We start from the raw sequence: 21,981 nt of genomic DNA, 5'->3' as shown, positions 1-21,981 counted from the left end.
CTGTGTTGATTTTTTCTTGTGGCGATTCGCGTCACACCCCCCCTGAACCCCCACTCCCGCGATTCACGGCACACACACACCCCCGCGATTCTTGGCACCCCACCCCGTGACCCCCCCTCCCGTGATTCACGGCACACCCCCCGCGACCCCCCCTACCATGATTCGCCGCAATCCCCCTCCCGCGATTCTCTGCAATCCCTCCCCTCCCGCGATTCGCAGCATCCACCCCCCCACAACCCCCCCTCCTGCAATTCGCGGCACCCCCCGCGACTCCCCCTCCTGCAATTCGCGGCACCCTCTGCGACCCCCCCTCCCGCGATTCGCGGACACCTAAGTTGCAATACAGGGCATCTTTCATACAATTCTAACCATATTTCTCATATACAAACGTTCACAAATTAAGGGGGCGCAGCCCCTTACGACGGTGTGAAGAGCGTCCGTAGGGCGCGATGAATCACCTAGTTACTAAATAGACACTTAATTATGAGATAATTACTTTGGTTTTCAGAGATTCTGTTTCACCTAACAATAGAGAACATCACAGTGAAATAAAGTGTAGCGTATTTAAAGCCTCGCACACAAGCCGAACATTTCATGCATACGTAATGGGCAGAAAGCTTAAGGAAAAAATGAAATGCCTAAATCCATCCAGACACGAGTGACCGGATAATGCTTATGAAGTGTTCTGTCAGGACAGTGAAAGTGCTGATCACTGAAGAGCTGGAACCAAAGTAAGTTACGGGAAGTATTTCATGGTCACCAAGAGCTCCACCCAGACACAGCAACATCCTTCCAATCACAGCATCCAGACAACAGTTACTAGTTCAACCACAAGTGTCAACAGGGATTAGGTCGACAACTAAAAATGGTAGACATGCACTAGGTCGACACTGAGAAAAAAGTCAACATGGGTTTATGATTTATTTATTTTTAAAATTGACTTCACGATCCAATCTGGCTGCAATAAACTCATACAGAGGGGTGCCGGATGACTGCCTGACAGTCGGGATCTCAAACAGGGGCTATGCTCCCTCGTAGGGTTCCACGGCTCCCATAGAGGGAGAATAGAACCTGTGGCAAGAGCGCAGCGAGCCTGCAAAGGGCTGGTTAGTCCGAGTACCGGCAGCCAGGATTCCAGTGTTGGTATGCTGACCTGTGTCAATCACTTTAGGTGTCGAACTAATCACTGTCGACCATTCACACCACAAACCCACCACCTGTGCTGTAACTACAGTGGTGAAAATGCCACACACACACACGCTGCAGTGTAAGGGCCACTATCGGTGGCATTTGTCCCTTACTTAAACCTATAGCTTCCCTCATGTTTGAAGCTTCTCATGTTCCAAAATAGAATTACTTATATTCCCACCAGCCAAGAAAAGATACCACCCTGATATCTCCATAACTGTTGACCAGTCAATCTACCCTACCCCACAAGCTCGTTGCCTAGGGGTCATCCTCGACTCTGAACTGTCCTTTGTTACTCACATTCAATTGGTCTCCAAGTCATGTTACATGCATCTAAAAAACATATCCAAAATACGACCGTATCTTAACACAAGACGCTACTAAATCTCTTATCCATGCACTCATTATATCCCGCATTGATTATTGCAATAGTCTCCTAACTGGTCTTCCCAAAAACAGACTCTCACCACTGCAGTTCATTCTTAATGCTGCTGCTAGGCTGATCTTCCTTGCAAGACGCTCATCGTCTGCTGATCCGCTCTGCCAGTCCCTCCATTGGTTGCCCATATCATTCCGTATTCAATATAAAATACTTCTACTCTCATACAAAGCTATTAACCATACTGCACCAGCATATATCTCTTTACTTATGACAAAATATCTCCCATCTCGACCACTCCGCTCTGTGTCTCTCTTTTGCACGGATCACTAGCTCCCATTCACTATTACAGGACTTTCATCGGGCTGCTCCCATCCTATGGAATGCCCTTCCACGCCCAACAAGACTCTCCACTAGCCACTCAACTTTCAAGCGTTCCCTGAAAACTCACCTCTTCAAGCAAGCCTATCATATACAAGTTCCACAAGCATAACGCTCTGAGGAATTAATTTTTTTTTTCAGTTTCTTATATAGCGCAGCAGATTCCATTGCTCTTTACAATTGCAGACACTGATAAAACGAACAGACGGGTTAGAGGGCCCTGCTGCAAGCTTACAATCTATAGGGACATAGGAGGGAAACACAAGGACAGGCACCAGTAATACCATAGCAGTCCCACCAAGTTACAAGTCCAGAAGGGAAGCTATATAATACATAAGTGCCTCAGAGGGTTATGCGTGTGGCACTTAAATATGATAGGCTTGCCTGAAGAGGTGAGTTTTCAGGGAACACTTCAAAGTTTGGAGGCTAGTGGCTTTTCTTCTGGACTTGCAACTTGGTGGGACTGCTCTGCTATTACTGGTGTTTCCCTCCTATGTCCCTATAGATTGTAAGCTTGCAGCAGGGCCCTCCTACCTCCATGTCTGTCTGTTGTTACCCAGTTTGTATTATCACTGTCTACAATTGTAAAGTCTACAACAGAATCTGCTGCGCTATATAAGAAACTGTAAATAAATAAAATAAATAGCAAGCTCTTTGTTATTCGGTCACACAGTTCTGGTGCCGGAGCAAATAGCTCAATGAGTAGAGAGTTTGACTCTATAGGGAAGGCAACATGCTGCACTTCAGTTTGTATGGGATCACACATCCCAGCATGCCCTGGCACAGTACTGCGCAGTTACAGTACGTTAACAGTGTGGAATGCTGGGATGTGTAGTTCCAACAGCAGATGGAGCACCAAACATTGTCCACCAGACAATGTTTAACTGCACACTCCTCTGTCTGTGTGCGCGTGTACATGTGGTAGGTAACATAGACTGTAAGCTCCACTGGGGCAGGGACTGATGTGAGTGTTCAAATATTCTCTGTAAAGCGCTGTGGAATATGTGTGCGCTATATAAATAACTGGTAACAAATAAAAATAAAATAAACTCCAGTTATTGGCACAACATAATCTACCAGAACGTAACAACGCTCTCCCCAAAACTGTGGCTTGTTACCGGCCCATATGAAACAAAATGCTCTTTGGAGACAGATCCTACTTTCTGTAAGTATTGAGCAATCCGTTTCTAGATTGTGAGTGAATAGGAGCCTAGTACTCATTTATGTAGGGTTAATCGGTCAGCAGTGATGGAACGCCCACGTTCCCCTTAGCAGGGCCCAGCAGCCTTAACTGGTCTCTCCTAATTAGTAACTAATTAACTGGAAGTGTGAGCAGTCATGCAGAACCCAGCAATGCACATGGTGTGTCCTCATGAATAGGGGTTCAAGCTCCCATGGTCTCGTTACATGGGGGTGAAATGTAACTCAATGTAAACAGTTTGGATGTCCTGCAGAATAAGATTCATTGATCCTAAAAGAAAACAAATACAGGCTTTCCGCTCCAAGAAGGATGATGGGAAACTTCTCGCAGACAATACCAAACTAAATAGAATAGGATTCAAGTGCACATCCACAGGCATCCAATCGCATTGTGGCGATCACAAGCACATAGACTGTGTGCAGTCGGAGAAACCTGCAGCAGAAGTGTCTGAGCAATAATGGCGGATACCTACAGGTGACCATTTGCACACCTTACACCCACCTGGAACGGGTGCCGGATGGCTGACAGTCTAGATTCCGCCAGTCATTACTCTGACGTCTGAATCGCAACACTCGAGATCCCGACGGCAACCGGCTATTCTCCCTTGTGGGGGTCTACGACCCCTATAGAGGGAGAATAGAATAGGTGGCGAGCCAATGTGTCCACAAGGGGCTTCGTTGGGCTCCCCCCGCTGTCTGAGTGCGGGCAGTCGGGATCCCGACGTCAGGCTAATGACTTTCGGGATCCCGACTGTCGGTACCCTATACCACACCCGCTGGAACAGTATACATTACACATACGGTCACCTGCAGACACAGGGGTTGCCTATATATTCTCTCTTGAATTTCTACAACTTACTCTGTATCGGTCTTTACAGCCTAACAATATTATGGGAAATCTCATGGCAGCTTGCAATTTATGCTGTACCAAGGAGCTGGCACTCTTATGGCCAGGCACGTCCAAACCATGGCAAGCATATCAGCAGGTCTGAATTACCCCCATGGTGAAATAATAAGCACCGTTGTCAATGATAAGTTTGTTAGAAGGAGCTTGCAATCTGGTTATTTAACGGGACAGCCTGTCTGAAAAGTTATAGTCCAGAGGGGAAAAGGGGAATGCTGCTAAGAACTATGCACATGGACGTTACCCTTCCCCGCCACAAAGGAAGGAAAAACAGATGTAAAGATCGCGTTACTTCAGTAACAAAATAAAAGCAGAGAAAATAAATAATCACGCAGCCAAGAAAATTGAAAGTGTTCTAAAACAATGGTCTGATCGTAAGATGCAGTAACCGCTGCTCGCTTCCTTCCTTCTCTGAGCCAGAGGACTCAGCAGGATACAGAGTGCAGGAATTCAAGTGCTGCAGAGCCCTCAGTGGTAGCTCTGTATTCAGGAATCTATCATATCAAATGTGCACGAGAGCCAACGCTATACTACAGGATCTGCCCTCGTGTGCCAATACTGCAGGATGCATCACCCCAGGTCCATCATTACCAATGCTGAGGTGTGCCACAGGAGATGTGACACTGTGTTCCAGTATCCACCACAGTACTCCAGGGTCTGACACCCATAGTGAGGAAAAATATGGGAGAGGCAGAATTCCATTATGTTTCATCCTGTGATCATCACTATTAACCCTACGAAGTACGACAGGAGATGTAATGCAATCACCCTACATTCATCATTATTAACGCAGAGTGCCATAGGGCAATTAATCCTGAAACACAGCATCCAACACCCTGTGACCATCATTACTAATGCTGCAGAGTAACACAGGAGAGGTAACAGCGTACTCTGGTATCCATCACACTGATGTGACCATCATTACTAATGCTGCAGAGTAACACAGGAGAGGTAACACCGTACTCTGGTATCCATCACACTGATGTGACCACCATGACTAATGCTGCAGAGTAACACAGGAGAGGTAACACTGTACTCTGGTATCCATCACACTGATGTGACCATCATTACTAATGCTGCAGAGTAACACAGGAGAGGTAACACCATACTCTGGTATCCATCACACAGATGTGACCACCATTACTAATGCTGCAGAGTAACACAGGAGAGGTAACACCGTACTCTGGTATCCATCACACGGATGTGACCACCATTACTAATACTGCAGAGTAACACAGCAGAGGTAACACCGTACTCTGGTATCCATCACACTGATGTGACCATCATTACTAATGCTGCAGAGTAACACAGGAGAGGTAACACCGTACTCTGGTATCCATCACACTGATGTGACCACCATTACTAATGCTGCAGAGTAACACAGGAGAGGTAACACCGTACTCTGGTATCCATCACACTGATGTGACCACCATTACTAATGCTGCAGAGTAACACAGGAGAGGTAACACTGTACTCTGGTATCCATCACACTGATGTGACCACCATTACTAATGCTGCAGAGTAACACAGGAGAGGTAACACCATGCTCTTGTATCCATCACACTGATGTGACCATCATTACTAATACTGCAGAGTAACACAGGAGAGGTAACACTGTACTGATGTGACCATCATTACTAATGCTGCAGAGTAACACAGGAGAGGTAACACCGTACTCTGGTATCCCTCACATTGATGTGACCATCATTACTAATATTGAAGAGTAACACAGGAGAGGTAACACTGTACTCTTGTATCCATCACACTGATGTGACCACCATTACTAATGCTGCAGAGTAACACAGGAGAGGTAACACTGTACTCTGGTATCCATCACACTGATGTGACCACCATTACTAATGCTGCAGAGTAACACAGGAGAGGTAACACTGTACTCTTGTATCCATCACACTGATGTGACCACCATTACTAATGCTGCAGAGTAACACAGGAGAGGTAACACCATACTCTGGTATCCATCACACTGATGTGACCACCATTACTAATGCTGCAGAGTAACACAGGAGAGGTAACACCGTACTCTGGTATCCATCACACTGATGTGACCATCATTACTAATACTGCAGAGTAACACAGGAGAGGTAACACCGTACTCTTGTATCCATCACACTGATGTGACCACCATTACTAATGCTGCAGAGTAACACAGGAGAGGTAACACCGTACTCTGGTATCCATCACACTGATGTGACCACCATTACTAATGCTGCAGAGTAACACAGGAGAGGTAACACTGTACTCTGGTATCCATCACACTGATGTGACCACCATTACTAATGCTGAAGAGTAACACAGGAGAGGTAACACCATGCTCTTGTATCCAGCACACTGATGTGACCATCATTACTAATGCTGCAGAGTAACACAGGAGAGGTAACACCATGCTCTTGTATCCATCACACTGATGTGACCATCATTACTAATACTGCAGAGTAACACAGGAGAGGTAACACTGTACTGATGTGACCTCCATTACTAATGCTGCAGAGTAACACAGGAGAGGTAACACTGTACTCTGGTATCCATCACACTGCTGTGACCACCATTACTAATGCTGCAAAGTAACACAGGAGAGGTAACACTGTACTGATGTGACCATCATTACTAATGCTGCAGAGTAACACAGAAGGTAATTTAGTATTCAGATATAGATCACTATTAGGTACATCATTATACTGCAGATTACTACAGGAGAGGAAAAGCTGCATTACAGTATCTAAAGGTGCCCATACACAATGTGATGACCTCACCCGTTATGGTCTGGATCGCATCGCAACGCATGCGTTTTTCAGGCGATGCGAGGGCAGTACAAAAAGTATGTACAGCGCATACTTTTTGTACTGTCCGATGCGATGCCTGCCGGAGCGCGCATTGCACGGTGAAAACGCATTGTGTATGGCAGGCATGTCCAAACGGTGGCCCTCCAGCTGTTGTGAGACTACACATCCCAGCATGCCTTACCATAGTTTTAGCATTCCCGTATAGCAAAACTGGGGTAAGGCATGATGGGACTTGTAGTTTCACAACAGCTGGAGGGCCATAGTTTGGACTTGCCTGGTGTGTGGGCACCTTAAGCCTGTGTTCATCATAACTAATACTGCAGTGTCTCAGTACAGTTAATGCGCTACTCCAGTGGTTCCCATCCTTGGTCCTCCAGTGGTTCCCAACCTTGGTCCTCAAGTACCCCCAAAGGTCCAGGTTTTCCCACTCACCCAGCCCTTCACTGTGCATCACCAACTTTCACATTTAAAAAATCCACAGGTGACCTGGAAAATGTGAACTGTTGGGGGCGCTTGGGAACCATTGCTCTCCTCCATCATCTATATCTATCAGCCTGTCCCCATCAGAATTAATACTGCAAAATACCACAGGAGAAGTAAAGCTACACTTCAGCAACTCATCTAATGTCAGCCATTAAATACTGTGAGGAACTACAAAAGAAGTATCTATATCCCGGAGTAAATCACTACTAACAATGTAAAGTACTACAGGAAAGGTAATGCAGTACTCCAGTACCTATCACCCTGCATCCATTATTAACACTACACAGCCCAATGGGAGACATGAAGCCGTATCCAGTATCGGTCATCCAATGTCAATAAGTAAAGGTGGCCATACACACGCAGATTTATCTGCAGATCTGTCTGGTTGGAACAAAAACATGGTTATGGATCAGAGCAAATGACAGTTGACCATTTGCTTGGAAATGCTGGAAAACTGACAAACTGTCACTCATCCATAATCATGTTTTTGTTCCAACCAGCCAGATCTGAAGATAAATCTTACTAGTGTATGGGCACCTTTACACTGAAAAACACTACAGAAAAGGTAACGCAGTACTCCAGTATCCATCGCTACAAATACTACCAGAAAGGTTATGCAGTACTCACTCACAGCTATTACCTGGTATCTATTATTAATGCTGCAGCATTCAACAGGAGAGGAGAAAATCTTATCTATTATCCATCCTCCCATGCCAAATACCGATGCTCCAAAGTACTACAGAACTGGTAACGCAGTACTGAAATATCTACCACCCTGTCTGTCGAGCTCATTGCAGAGTACCAAGGAGAGATTTCCAGAAGCTGTCAGTAAAATCCATCATTAGTACTGCACAATACTACTAGCGAGGTCATGCTAGATTTTATTATCTATTGCCCCGTGTCATTAGTAATGCTGCAGGGAACCACAGCAGAGGCAGCACTAAATTCCAGTATGCCGTCCTCTGCAAAACGGGAGTACCGGAACACTGTTCTGTGCCTCTATAGTGTATATCATTCTATGTACATCACTGATATTGTGGCATTCTGCATGCAGCTTCTGTGTTCCCATCCTCTGTATTACACTCTAGCACTGCAGAGGGAGAGAAGCCCAGTTCATCCTCATTAGTACACCACAAGCACTGCAGAGTACTACAGGAGAGCTAGCACTGCGCTACACCGCTAATACAGCCCCGCAGTAGTGCTAGTGTGGCTGACAGATAATGTAGGAGGGCATTATTGGGTTAAATAAGAGTGCAGAAACCATTTCAACATCTGGAAAATTATTAGTAGCATTAAAATGAAGAACTGCGCATCCCTCCTTACAGGAACCATCAGTGCTGTTTGGGGATCCATTGGACTGGTTCTGTCTATAACACAGCAGAACATGAACACAGTGCCTGTATCTAATGCTGAAGCCATCACTAAGAATCACACAGAGGAGACAGGGATGACAAGTTAGGATAGAGCACAGAGCAGTCTCACCAGTATAATGCTCTCCTGCGCAGGTGGCTCTAACAGTGGGTGAGGCACAGTCACCCAAAGCAGGAAGCCTCCATCCTATGGCCTGAGCCACACACACACACACCCCACCAGTAGGACACTCACCCTTGGCATCGCTCTGAGCTCCAGACACCATAGAGACCCAAGAGGAGAAAGCACCGGCTTCAGGAAGAGAAATTCCGAGGCTGATAAATGGAAAGTTTCAGGCCCGCTCTCACTGTCCCAGCCAGTTTCATGACGTGAGAGATCTGCTCCTCCCCAGCCCATAGGAGGGAGGTGGAGGAGGGGTGGAGAAGGCAGAGGGATACTAGCACAGAGCTGAATTACAATGCACTCACAAGACAGCGGCAGTGAACCACATGTGTAAATGTATTGGGCTCAATACCGCTGAGAACATAAGGTCAGACAATCAGCAATAAAAAATACATATGGAGACATTAACTCACTAGATTGCTTCGAAAATGCTCCTACATCGCTCAGTGTGTACGGGCCATAGCGACGCGCGGCTCCGCATGTCCCTATCGCCCGGTGATTAATATCCAGCATGCTGGATAAAGCTAGGTCATCATCGGTCAGGGTCAGTGTTCTTACAGAAGAACACTGGCCCTGACAGATCGCTCAGCACACAGCGCTGACACATTGCTCTTGATGAGCGTTCTAGTATCGCTCAGAAAATCTCCCCAGGTGCAGGCCCTTTAACTTTCCTAATATCTCCATCCTACAATCAGCCGCACAGGCACAGGCAGAGCCCAGGCAGTCTCAGCAGAGCTCCATGCTTTATAAATTACACATTTCTTATTTTCCCTGCCAGCTTGTGGAGTCTGATGGGGCATTACATTCCTGCCCAGTAATTAGATGACTACTTTACTAATTGACAAGAGCTGTTAGGTATCTCGCAATACCCTTGGCTGTGTTTTTTTTTTTAACATTTATTTAAGTGTAGTCCATTATAAAAAGAAAAAGGGTACTTATGTATTATCTGGGCTCCCATGTTAAATGCACCCCATTTTGTCATACCCCTACTATCCAACTACGCATGGAGTTGATTTTATATAGTGTGGCGAGCGCAGCGAGCCACCGTGCCCGAAGCGTGGCGAGCGCAGCGAGCCCCGCAAGGGGACACGGTCTCATAAGAAAAACGGGAGCCCAGATATTACATAAGTACCAGAAAAAGTCTATGGCAGTGGTTCCCAAATTATATCGAATCGCGGCGCCCTAGAGTATTTTAAATTTTTTCGTCGCACCCCTAGGCCAAACATTTATTATGGAGTAAAAAATATTAAATTAAATAAATTGTGTTTGTCATCCTTAGGTTCCGTTATGTGACGAGGGACAGGATTAGCTTCTGTTTGTCCACATATTTTATGAGAGGCCAAACCAGTGGCTTCCAATTACATTGACCAGAAATTATTTGAATTGCTCCTGAACCACCACCCTAGGGCACCCCTGCAAGTGCTCCGCGGCACCCCAGGGTGCCACGGCACAGTTTGGGAACTACTGTTCTATGGGCAGATCAAGCGTTTATTGATTGCGTATTTGTACAGATCGCAGCACACGCCCGCGAGCCCAAACAGACAGAAACAGCATATGGATCATCTCAAACCAACAGCAATTTGACTGACAGGAAGCCGGCGTTTGGAGGTGATAATCGGACAATATCTGGGAGTGTCCGAAAAATAAAGAGGGGCGTTGTAAGGGAGGGTCTGTGACCTCAGTGCCGGCCTCGATTAGCCTGTCGCAGTTGACCGGTAGGGTCAGGCTTACTCACATTTGCACCAACTGGAAAAATCCTTCAATGCTTGTAAGACGTGTGACAGGATAGCGAATAGATATATACAAACAGGTTGGGGTTCCTTTCTGTCTAGTCCGCGGCTATCTACCTGCAGTAATCTGCGACTTTGTAGATGAGTGATCACACCTGAATCAGGCCTTATGGCCGATATTCAATAAGCCTTGAAGAAATATTTGGTATGAAAAATGGGCATTTTTTCTCAGATTTTATTTTGGCTTATTTTAACCAATTGCAGACTCCTGTCTCATGCCCACTTATCAGTACTAATTGAATAGCCTCGGGTGACAAACTGTGTTAAACTAAAAAGTACCTGCTACGAATTCTGTACACTGTATACAGTGACAAAACATGATTCCGCCACTGCCTTCCAGAAATACAGGCGGGGTGAGTTTTGGATGGCACAAGAGAGAAACTGTAGTAGTGGAGGGGAGGGGGGGTAGGGGTGCAAGAGTCGTGTTGCACACATGTCAATGTATATCTGCTTTCATTGCCTGCTCGCATACAGGATTAAAGAGAATTACAAACAGCAGGATATACAGCACTGTGACCCAACTCATCTGTCTTGTCTTGTAAATATACAACGCACAGCCAGCGCTCAGCAAATCATACCGCATAGCTGTCAGCATGACCGGCATCCAAGGTTTTTAATATATGTTCCTGGAAATATCCCCATTTCTGTTAGGATTTACTAACCTCATAAAAAAAGTTTCCTTCATAATGCAATTCTTACCATGTATATTGTATTTACTAGGCTTTGGGGTTAATAGGTAGCCCCCAAAAAATTAAAGTGCATTTTTGATTGTGGTTAGGATATTAATATGCAGAATCATCAACTATGGTTTCAGGTGGTTACTAAATGCTATACTGTCTGGAGATTCTTGCTAATCTGCATGAATATGGCTCTTAAATCAGCAATCCCACATAGATGATTATTGTAAACAGCAAGTTAAGTACAGTTTAAGCATGCATAGTTTTTCATAGCTGTTCTCCAAATCATTATCTCCTGTTCAAATGCCTCCCTGGAGGTTGCTAAATATGGCTGCAATCCACATACAGGAACAAAGCTCTCAGCATATCATGTTAAATTGTGGGGCAAGAAAAATTATAATATTACAACTTTGGAACGACCATCTGAGCGATCGGCTTAGTGTACCAACACAGAGCTTAGAGCAGAATTCCATCACGTGACTGTGGTTGCCATGGTGATCCAAGACAACGCTCAGAATTATACTAAAATTATACTAAAAGCCAGAAACAAACCAAAATACCAAAGTTCCTCTTCTAACATTTTGCAGCGGTAGAGGTTAAAGATTTTAATTGAACGGAGGCTTCATATAAAATCTCATTGTTTGCTTGTCTCTACCAAGCAGTAATGTTTCACAGACAAAGTACCTTTGTATAACTTGATGTTCATTTTGAAATAGGTTTAGGAGGTACAATCAGGACAACTATGCTCTGTGGTAGCTCCCTGTTACTGAACAATGGATAAGACATACATTGGAGTCATGTCACAGATGGGCGCAAGATCTAACAAAGGACTGTTTAGAGCAGCAAAAGGAGTCTGGAGACCTGGAGATGAGAAGCAAGAGATATTTGTGTGACCAAGAGGTCAGAAGTCCTGACCTCTTCCTGTAATATGACTGGCCGGACACTCAGACTCATGACCATGAAGACTACAGCCAAGAGGTACGGTATCATCCTCTAATTATCCTCTCCAGATACATTACCATTAACCATGCAGAATGCCACGGGGAATTAAGAAGACAGGGAGAAAGTCTTGAATTCAGGCAGCTGCCAACATTTGTTCATGGATAGGAATAGGCTACAAGAACAGAACTTACCCTGTGCACTAGGTTAGACACAAGGCGTGTGTCAATGCACTGACTCAATCCACGCATAGGGTGAAGGGGTTACTGACAAGGGGGATGGGGCAGTTATGTATGGAATGTAAGTGGAGACACATAGACCATCTCTGGGCAGCAGCCCCCTCTGATTAAGCAGACACATGCCTAAGGTCTAGTGGTTAACAGCATTATTAAAGCAACATGACCCTTACAAATGACTATTCAGGTTATATAGCCCCAGTGATGCCAAAGTATGCCTCTGTTCCTTGCAAGGTCTCTTGTCTTCCATCTAACAATTACCATGTGTGACATGAAAGGGTAATGTCCTTCCTGGAAAGCTCCTTTGTGACATACTGCCACAAAGCGTTACACTGTACCATTCACGTTCTGTCTGCAACACAATACGCACACAATGACACAGTTGGTGTGTGCCAGCCTTGCACGTGGCACTGCCCTTTCCAAGAAGTCGCTTCCACTTGTCACCCAAGGCAGCTGATACATCCAGTGTTGACGGGCAGCAGCTCAGCGACCTTAGGCTTGGGAAGGGGGCTGCTTGATTATTTTGCAACAGTAAGTTATGCCATGAACGCGATACACAGGGTTACAACAGGAGGCATAGGATAGACTGGTGTGAATTATCGCCTCTGGAACCTGGAGAGCTTCCAATATACCAGCCACCCCCACACATGCAGTGTCCTCTGCCTGTTACATCCCGCTGGGGGATGAGGACTGAGAAAGCAGGTCTAGAACATGTTTAACTTATCTATTGGCAGCTAGATTATCTTCTAATAGGATACAGATAAATGAATGACACCTAATCAATTCTTACTAACACACTGTGATACTTTTGACCTTACACTGAAAACCCTCTAGCATCTGAATAATTAAATCAGTTCCAGTTACATGTTCTAATCCCCCACGGAACACACTTGACCTATGAATATACAGAGGGGTATGTGCATTGGAATTGGCAGGCGTATAGATAATGGGGTATATACAAACATCTGCTTTTATTCTTTGGGGCTACTTAACATGTATGGTCAGCTCTGTGCTGTGCCTATACATGCAGGGGGGACTGCAGTGCCAGGCCCAGGCAGAAAGGGGGGCTAGCACAGGAGACTGTAAAGTATAAATTGTTATAAACAAAGTTTACATTTCCCTTGAAGCAATGTAGAGGCAGCTTAGTGCTGTGGTTCGACAAGAGGGAGAGGGGCCCTGCCTATTTAGTCAGTCCCGTGCCCTGTATACATGAATATGATTTATATAATATGAGTTTCCCTTATTCTGAAATACTCGGAACCACAAGCATTTTTACATACTCACCTTGTCCCCTAGCAGCCCCCCCCCCCACATCAATGGTGTCCCCTGTCGACCATCAGATTCTTCTGCAGCGGCATCCCCGGTCTCAAGATTGCATTGCACTTGTGTGCTGGTGCGCAATGCATCCTTGCTTTCTAGACAACCTGCAACAAGCAGGGGCCAACAATGCATGATGAGACTTGTAGTTCCACAGCGACTAACAGCCACAGGTTGCCTAAGATTACTTTAAGCACTCACTAGAATTTCTCATCCCTCCCTCATGGAGCTGAAGCAATGATTTGGATGGCCCAGGTAATGACAGGTGTGGATGAGGATACACTTGTTCTCGCAGCAAGTCACAGCTCGCCCGGTGCACTGAACAGACTAGGGAAAGTGGCAGGCAGGGTGTCTAAGTACACCTGTCTCATCCTGTCACTCGGAATAGCTCCGCTGCAATGTCTCTCCCTCATCGTCACACATCCATCTCAAGCCATACCTCCTCAATGGAGTTTGGGACCTCTTATTACAGGTGTGCTGGAAGGGGGAGGAGAGGCTCGACCCCAACAAGTGAATTCTCATAGTAATTTAAGTACTGTAATGTCGTAAAAATGCAAGAAATGAGAATTTCAGAGATACATAGAAAACAGAGGGATCACACAAAAAAATGTTGGCAGCCAACACCGCATAGCAGCTGATCAGTGTGCAAGCTGGAGTTCAACAGTGAAGTGATTTTATTCCGTGCCCTAACCCAGGCACCACGCCCTGTGGCCATTTCAAGACTCAGGCACACCTTAATCCCACGTACAAATGTCACTTTAACCCTTCATATCCTGAGACCACTGTCTTGTTGGCAGGATAGGAATTATGATCATAAGCAGACTGTGCAGACAGTTCACTGCACCAGGAATAAGAGGACAGAGAAGTCGCCAGACCCACCCAGCAAGTAGTGCAACAGAACATAGAGCAATGTGGGTGGGGTGCGGAGACAAGTTTATCAGCACTTGAGAGCAGAGATTGTTTCCTACATAATGGCAGAGATTTATCAGCACCTAGAGCCAGCCACACATGCCACAATGTGATCATAGAACACAGTGTCTTCCGCTGCTGTGGTAGTATTAGTATGGTCCGCTAACTACAGTCTCCAACATAATCAAATCTGGGTGACCAGTCTCATCTCTTATTATCATCATCCTTTATTTTTATGGTGCCTAATTATAGAGTACATACACAAATAAGCAAAACAGTAAACAGTTGAACACAATAAAGGCCAAGTACATATGCATAGCGACGACACTGAAATAAGTATCAGGGTGGCAGAAAAGCGCAGGATTTAGTGCCATCGAAGATGGTTTAAAAGAGCCAGATGTATTAAGCTTGAAAAAGTGAAAAAATTGAGAGTGATAAACAGCCAACCAATCATCTTAACTGTCATGTTACAGGCTGGGTTTTAAAAAAAATGACAAGTAGGAGCTGATTGGCTGGCTGTTTATCACTCTATTTCAGGGCTGGGCAACACCAGCCCTCCAGATGTTGATGAACTACACATCCCAGCATGCCTTGCATCAGTTTCAGCATGGCCACATAGCAAAACTAATGCAAAGCATCCTGGGATGTGTAGTTCATTAACATCTGGCGGGCCGGTGTTGCCCAGCCCTGCTCTATTTTATCACGTTTTGGAGCTGGATACATCTGGCCCTAAGTGAGAGAAGCACATGAGGGAAAAGGGCCCTGCTCGTGAAAACTTACATTATAAAGGGAAGAGCCAGACACACAGGGGACACATAGATGGGGTAGACATATAAACTATGTCTACCCCATCTATGCAAAACTATTTGGCTCAAAGGATTTGCATCAATTTCTGTACCGTATAAATACTGTGTATGCTGTAACAGAGAAATACCACAACTTTCTACAGTCACTCACATAGGACACCATAATACATATTTCCCTGCTCGCAAACAGAAGAAAACCTTCATAGACCTCTATTAACATGTAAACACTACAGTGATAACCCTCAGATAAGGAGAGGATCATTTGTTTGTTTGCCCAGAGATCATTAATGTCCCCTATTAACTCAGGTCCGATGTATCACACCCTCCAACAGGTACATCGACTAAAATATATTCTGTAATGCTCTGCAGAATGTGGGCGCTATATAAATCACTTAATAAAGGTTTAGTATCTAATCTAACACAAGTGTTTCGACACTACTATGCAACTGTATCCACTTTAGGGGTCACATGGGCTGCCCTCTAACCTTCCAAAGGGCCGCACATTAACTAATCTTGGTAGTAACTGAAATCAAAGCCAGGGGCCCCAATCTGTAATGACAGATCAGCATCACACCTACAACAATAAGACAGACATGAGTAGGGTGCTGGGGGAGGAGGGATGCTTTTTGCCCATAACGCAGGGCTGGGCAACACCGGCCCTCCAGATGTTAGTGAACTACACATCCCAGCATGCCTTACATCAGTTTCAGCATGGCCACATAGCAAAACTAATGCAAAGCATCCTGGGATGTGTAGTTCACTAACATCTAGAGGGCCGGTGTTGCCCAGCCCTGCCATAACGGGTCTAGATGTTGAGCAGATCCAGACTTGGACATTATAATTATATCCTACATACAGATTAAAGGGCCCATGTATTAAAAATTGTGTGTCACAAATTAATTTCAGTCCATGTCCTCACAGAATTTCTTTTACTTATAAACTATTGTATTCAAACTGGGAGAGCAACAGTGAAAAAAGCTGTCCCTGCGTGTTATATCCCAGGCACATGGAAAGCCTTCTCTTAAGACACTGTGATGCGCATGAGCGCAATACCAGTTACCTGAGCAGGTCAGAAAGTACAGGAGAGGGGGGGGGGGGGGGGGGAAGAGTCATATGATTCCTCCCCTCTGAAAACACCCCCATAGGCATAAAGCAAATTTGAGGGTGACAAAACCCAACAAGGGCAAAATCTATGTTTATGGGCTCACTCGCTGTACATACACGGTGCGTAATGCAGCTATGCAGAGAGAATTAAGAATGGACTGTGCATGGGGAAATCGCCCAAATCCCCCACCCTCTTAGATCCGCCACTATGTGTGGGGGTGGGGAGAAATGGGGTCTGTGGTTTGCAGCAATAATTAGCATTTTAGTGGAGATTCCTGCATTAATTAGGCTATTGTTACACAGCCGGGACACGTCATTCAGAAAGTGCAGTTTTTGCATCATTTTATGAGGGGGGTATATATATTTTAAAAACACACACACACACACACACACACAAAAAGTGCAACAACATACAAAAGCAGGGACTCTATGGGATAGGCACAATGATGCTTCCTCACTGACAGGGTCTTAGCCCCCTGCAGGACAAGCAGTGCACATGCTAGGATAGGGATCACTGCTCCCCAAGGTCACTGAAGACCCCGCTGTGGGTGCTGTGACGGGACTATGGACATGCTCTTACACTTTACCAGCTTGGGGCGCCCGTCCCAGCACTCACAGCCCGGCAGCGCCGCAGGACACTACATGCAGGAACGCAGCACAGGTCAGCCGGAACCACAGTGGACTCTAACAGAACCCTCCCGGATAACTCACCTGCCCCCTCTCGGATGTCTGAGCTCCGGGCTCCGTTTCTTTCACCTCACCGTCCTGTGGCCCCGGTCGCCATGTTGTCCTATGATGAGTTCCAACATCCGGGGACTGTCCGGACTCCCACAGCGCCTGCTGCTGCCCGGCAACACCGTACGCCGAATACAGCCCCGCCCCCTGCGATGGATAGAGCGCGATCATTGGTCAGGGTCGCTGTCACGGGGAGAGCGCAGAGCAGCCAATGGGTATAAAGAGGAAGCTGTCAGTCATAGGGATCCTGCTACCTGATTGGCCGAGGCTGAGCGTTTGTAACCCGCTGGATTTGTCTCCATACTGCTCCCACCATAAACTCTATTATTTAATACCAGGGGGTAGATGTTTGAAGCAGTAAAAAGAGTGGGGAATTTGCCCATGGCAACCAGCAACTTTGAATAAACATCAAATGCATGCTATACAATTATAGGTAATAGCTCATTGGTTGCCATCATGGGCAATCTCTAAACTGCAGTGGCTAGCTACAAATTTTGCGCCTACTTCCCAAAAAAGTTCCGTCCTTCCCATTCATTTATTATAATCTTTTTTTCTTACATCCTCGTTGCCCAGGGGTTTCGCTACCGGTGGTTATATGTCCGTTGCCATGGGTTTCTTGCTTGTTGCCAGGGACTATATGTTCATTGCCAGAGAGTTCTATCCTCACAGTGCTCCAGTTAGCGCTGTATGCGCCTTGTCTCCAACAAGACAGCAGCCATTTTTCAAGGCCTTTTTAGCAGCTTCCATGCGGACGTCTAGACCGCATGAAATCTGTAGAGAGTGGATCCTCTGCCCCAGTCAATGCCGACTTCCCCTGCCACTGCTTGGGCTGCAGTGACCTAACTACGCGACCGCTCCACTGGCTCACTTCTCCACTCTTATCACTGCTTATCATTTACTCCCTGCTATGTAAAAAGGGTACTTATGTAATATCTGGGCTCCCGTTTTTCTTATGAGACCGCGTCCCCTCGCGGGGCTCGCTGCGCTCGCCACGCTTCGGGCACGGTGGCTCGCTGCGCTCGCCACACTATATAAAATCAACTCCATGCGTAGTTGGATAGTAGGGGTATGAAAAAATGGGGCGCATTTTACATGGGAGCCCAGATAATACATAAGTACCGTAAAAAGATTGATAACACTTACCTGGGGCAATTCGATCAGGTGTGCTGTACATATAAGGCGATATAGCTAACAATATAGTGTTCCAACGCGGATCGGAATGATATATTGTCCATATGGTCTAATGTGTACCTTCAATCACAGGTTCACATGAGTCGTCAGTGGGGTCGCCCCATGTGATGTTCTGCAAGTCAGATGGGCGCTGGCCCCCGATAATGACTGCATGGAGGTAAATGAGGGTGGAAGGATACAGGGCGGGATGTATTAATATACATCGCCGCCCTTCGCCTGACAGCCGCCGTGATGCTGCCGCATATGTACTAACATATGCGGCCAGCATCGGGTTGCGGTGACGGAGACCCCCGTGATACCTTTGATGTGGTCTGCGGGGGTCTCCGTCACATTCCGGCAGCTGTCAGTGTCCCCCTGCGCCTCCTCCTCCCCCCTGCAGCCGGATTTCCTCCCGGCTGTGACACCTGCTGGAGGAGGAGATCAGGAGGACGGGTGTGGGGGGGGGGGCGCGCAGACGTCGGGAGGCGATAGAAGCCCATAGGCTTCTATATGGTATCGCTACCCTCTTTGTGTCGATACCCTGCCAAGTGAAAACGGGGCGGACGGGCAATGGTAAATAGGAAAATGCGGTAAACCCCCCATTTTACTGCATTTTCCCTTTAGTACATCCCGCCCACAGAGTCAAACACTAGATCTTGGAGCGTATGAATGGCCGATATGTACTTAAATTGAGCAGGGGGTCTGCAGGGATTCTGATGTGTAAGCTAGGTACACATTGTGTGATATATCGGCTATTCCAAATGATAAGGGAGTATCTCATAACTGATCGATATGTGTGAAGCCGCACAGCAGCACTGCTCAATGGCACATTGCCCCGAATGAAATTCCTGGTACTTGCGGATCACATTCTGGAACAAGATTCTACATCAGGCATGTCCAAAGTCCGGCTCGGGGGCCAATTGCGGCCCATGCTGTCATTTCAAGCGTCCCGCAGCCTCCAGCCAGAAGTGGGTGGAGCATCAGATGCGGGACACACAGCACTAAAGGAGGGCGAGCATGTCTTTACCTTGCTGTCTGCAGCAGTGAGGAGGTGCCGGCCGCCACAGTGAGATGTGTTTGGCATCTTTCAGGTTATGCATCCAACCCCTGCAGCTGCAATTGTATATCTCCCTCCTCTGCAATCACAGTGACAGCAGTGTTTGGGGAGGGGTGCAGCAATGGGGAAGCATGCTCCCATAACATGCAGAGTGGAGGAGGGCGGCAGTGGGAGCCCAAGCATCTCCTGTCCTTGCAGTTCCTGCTTTGCCTCTCCGTCCTCTTGGTCACACAAGGGGCTGGGAAACATACAGAGAAGGGAAGGGACAGGCCGGGGGACATACAGTGAATGGGGGCAGAGTGGGGGACATACAGTGAAGGATGGTCAGGCTGGGGGACATACAGTGAATGGAGGCAGTGATGGACATTCAGAGAAGGGGGCAGGCTGTGGGACATAGTGAATGGGAGTCATACAGTGAATGGGGCAGATTGGGGGACATACAGTGAAGGAGGGTCAGGCATTGGGACATACAGTGAATGGAGGGTCAGGCTTTGGGACATACAGTGAATGGAGGCAGTGATGGACATTCAGAGAAGGGGGGACAGGCTGGAGGACAGAGTGAATGGGTGCAGAGTGGGGAACATAAAGTGAAGGAGGAGCAGGCTGGGGGACATACAGAGAAAGATGGTCAGGCAGGGGAACATACAGTGAGGGGGGCAGAGTGGGGGACATACAGTGAATGGGGGCAGGCTGGAGGATATACAGAGAAGGGGGTGGCTAGTCTAAGGAATATACCGTGAAGGGACAGGCTGGGGGACATAAAGTGAATGGGGGCAGAGTGGGGGACCATTCTGATGTGATTAATGATTTAAAGAATGTCAGGCTGAATGGTCGGCCCCCAACATTTTCACCTCACCAAAACTGGGCCTCGTCGCAAAAAGTTTGGACACCCCCTGCTCTACATTGTGTATTTCCATACAATCATATAGAGGTGCATGCAAAAATCCAGAATTTTTCTGAAAATCAGTGCAATTGCTCCAACCACATTGCCTGCAATTTACTCTTTCTGCCCTTTTTTTACCAAAATGCTGGGGTTTCGTATATGGGCTCAACCAGGGTTGCCTACTCTCTGACCTTTCTGGGAGCGGGCAGCCAACTCCATGGGGGTGGGGGGCTGCCAGCGTGCCATGCAAGGGGCAGAGCTATGAGTGAAATGCTGCGTTTGGGTTGTGGCCAGCACGATCGCGTTATTGTGGGCGGTGGGCGGGCTACAATGACGCGATCTGTGTCATCTTGTCTCACTAGCCCGCCTGATGAGGGGGGGGGGGGGGGGTCGTTGGAGACTGACGGCAATGCGGGGAACTTGCCCCCCTTTCCGGGGAGCTTGGCTGTGGAGCCGATTTTCTGAAGGACAAGTCAGATCTGCTTTTCGTTGAACTCCCCCGGCAGCCCCCTGGGAGGGCTCCTTCCGACTTGGCACTTGCCATATTTTTACATGCAATAAATCGTATGTGATACTCCAAGGGAGCTGCCGGGGGAGTTCAAGGGGAATCAGATGCGATACATCGCGATGTACCACTGATGGTCCGATTCCGATATACAATTTCTCCCAGAGATGAGACTGTAAACATAAGCAAATCAGCTCTATCCAAAATCCCTAACCCTACCTCTAGTGATTCTGGACTCTCAAGCATTATTGCAGAGTACTGCTTATCTAGCACCGTATGCTGTAAAATAATTATACTTCTCAGTATCTCCTCATTGGCAGTACGGATGGTGTAATGGTTAGCATTCCTGCCTCACAGCTCTGACGTCATGGGTTCGATTCCCACCATGGCCCTAACTGTGCGGAGTTTGTATATTCTCCCTGTGCTTGTGTGGGTTTCCTCCGGGTACTCCGGTTTCCTCCCACATTCCAAAAATATACAGGTAGGTTAATTGGCTCCCAACAAAATTAACCCTAGAATGTCTGTGTGTGCGTGTACATGTGGTAGGGAATATAGATTAAAAGCTCCACTGGGGCAAGGACTGATGTGACTGTTCAAATACTCTCTGTAAAGCGCTGTGGAATATGTGTGCGCTATAAAAAATAACTGGTTATATATAAATAAATAAATTCGGTACTTGTTTCCTAGAACGGCGTAGTGAAATCGCATCGCATGGGCCAATTTAGTGCCGTGCGATGCGATTTTTTCATGTAATTAATTCACTGCTCTGTGTGCCCCAGGGCACAGCATCACATGTGATCGCACCTCCCGCAAAATCGCAAGCCATCGCATGTGATTTTATAGGGTATGCGATGCCATTACATTAGGTATACAATAATATGATTCTATAGGTCCTAAAAAGAGTTTTTACGCACCCCCCCACCCCAAAGCGTGGTGAGCGGCGGCAGAACGCGTCCTCCGACTTTTTCATACCCCCACTATCCA

General features: G+C 46.7%; 1 protein-coding gene across 2 annotated transcripts in view; it reads right to left on the bottom strand.

Moving 5' to 3' along the window:
* PAK4 (p21 (RAC1) activated kinase 4) overlaps positions 1-17,523 on the bottom strand; it is a 44,928-nt gene extending 27,405 nt beyond the window's left edge. Inside the window, exon 1 of one of the 2 annotated variants that reach the window (XM_083159950.1) lies at positions 17,359-17,523. Coding sequence is in view for 1 of the 2 variants with exons in the window: in XM_083159949.1 (XP_083016075.1) it covers positions 8,942-8,972 (31 nt within the window). In the remaining variant the exon portion in view is untranslated. Of the gene's footprint in view, positions 1-8,941; positions 9,095-17,358 lie in introns of those variants that run through there. The other variant, XM_083159949.1, reaches the window with a different exon arrangement.
* Between the last annotated feature and the right edge of the window lie 4,458 nt (positions 17,524-21,981).

The sequence above is a fragment of the Crinia signifera genome, chromosome 9, assembly GCF_055691185.1.
Source record: "Crinia signifera chromosome 9, ASM5569118v1, whole genome shotgun sequence".
NCBI classification, from domain to species: Eukaryota; Metazoa; Chordata; class Amphibia; order Anura; family Myobatrachidae; genus Crinia; species Crinia signifera.
This window is presented reverse-complemented; position numbering and strand designations above follow the sequence as displayed.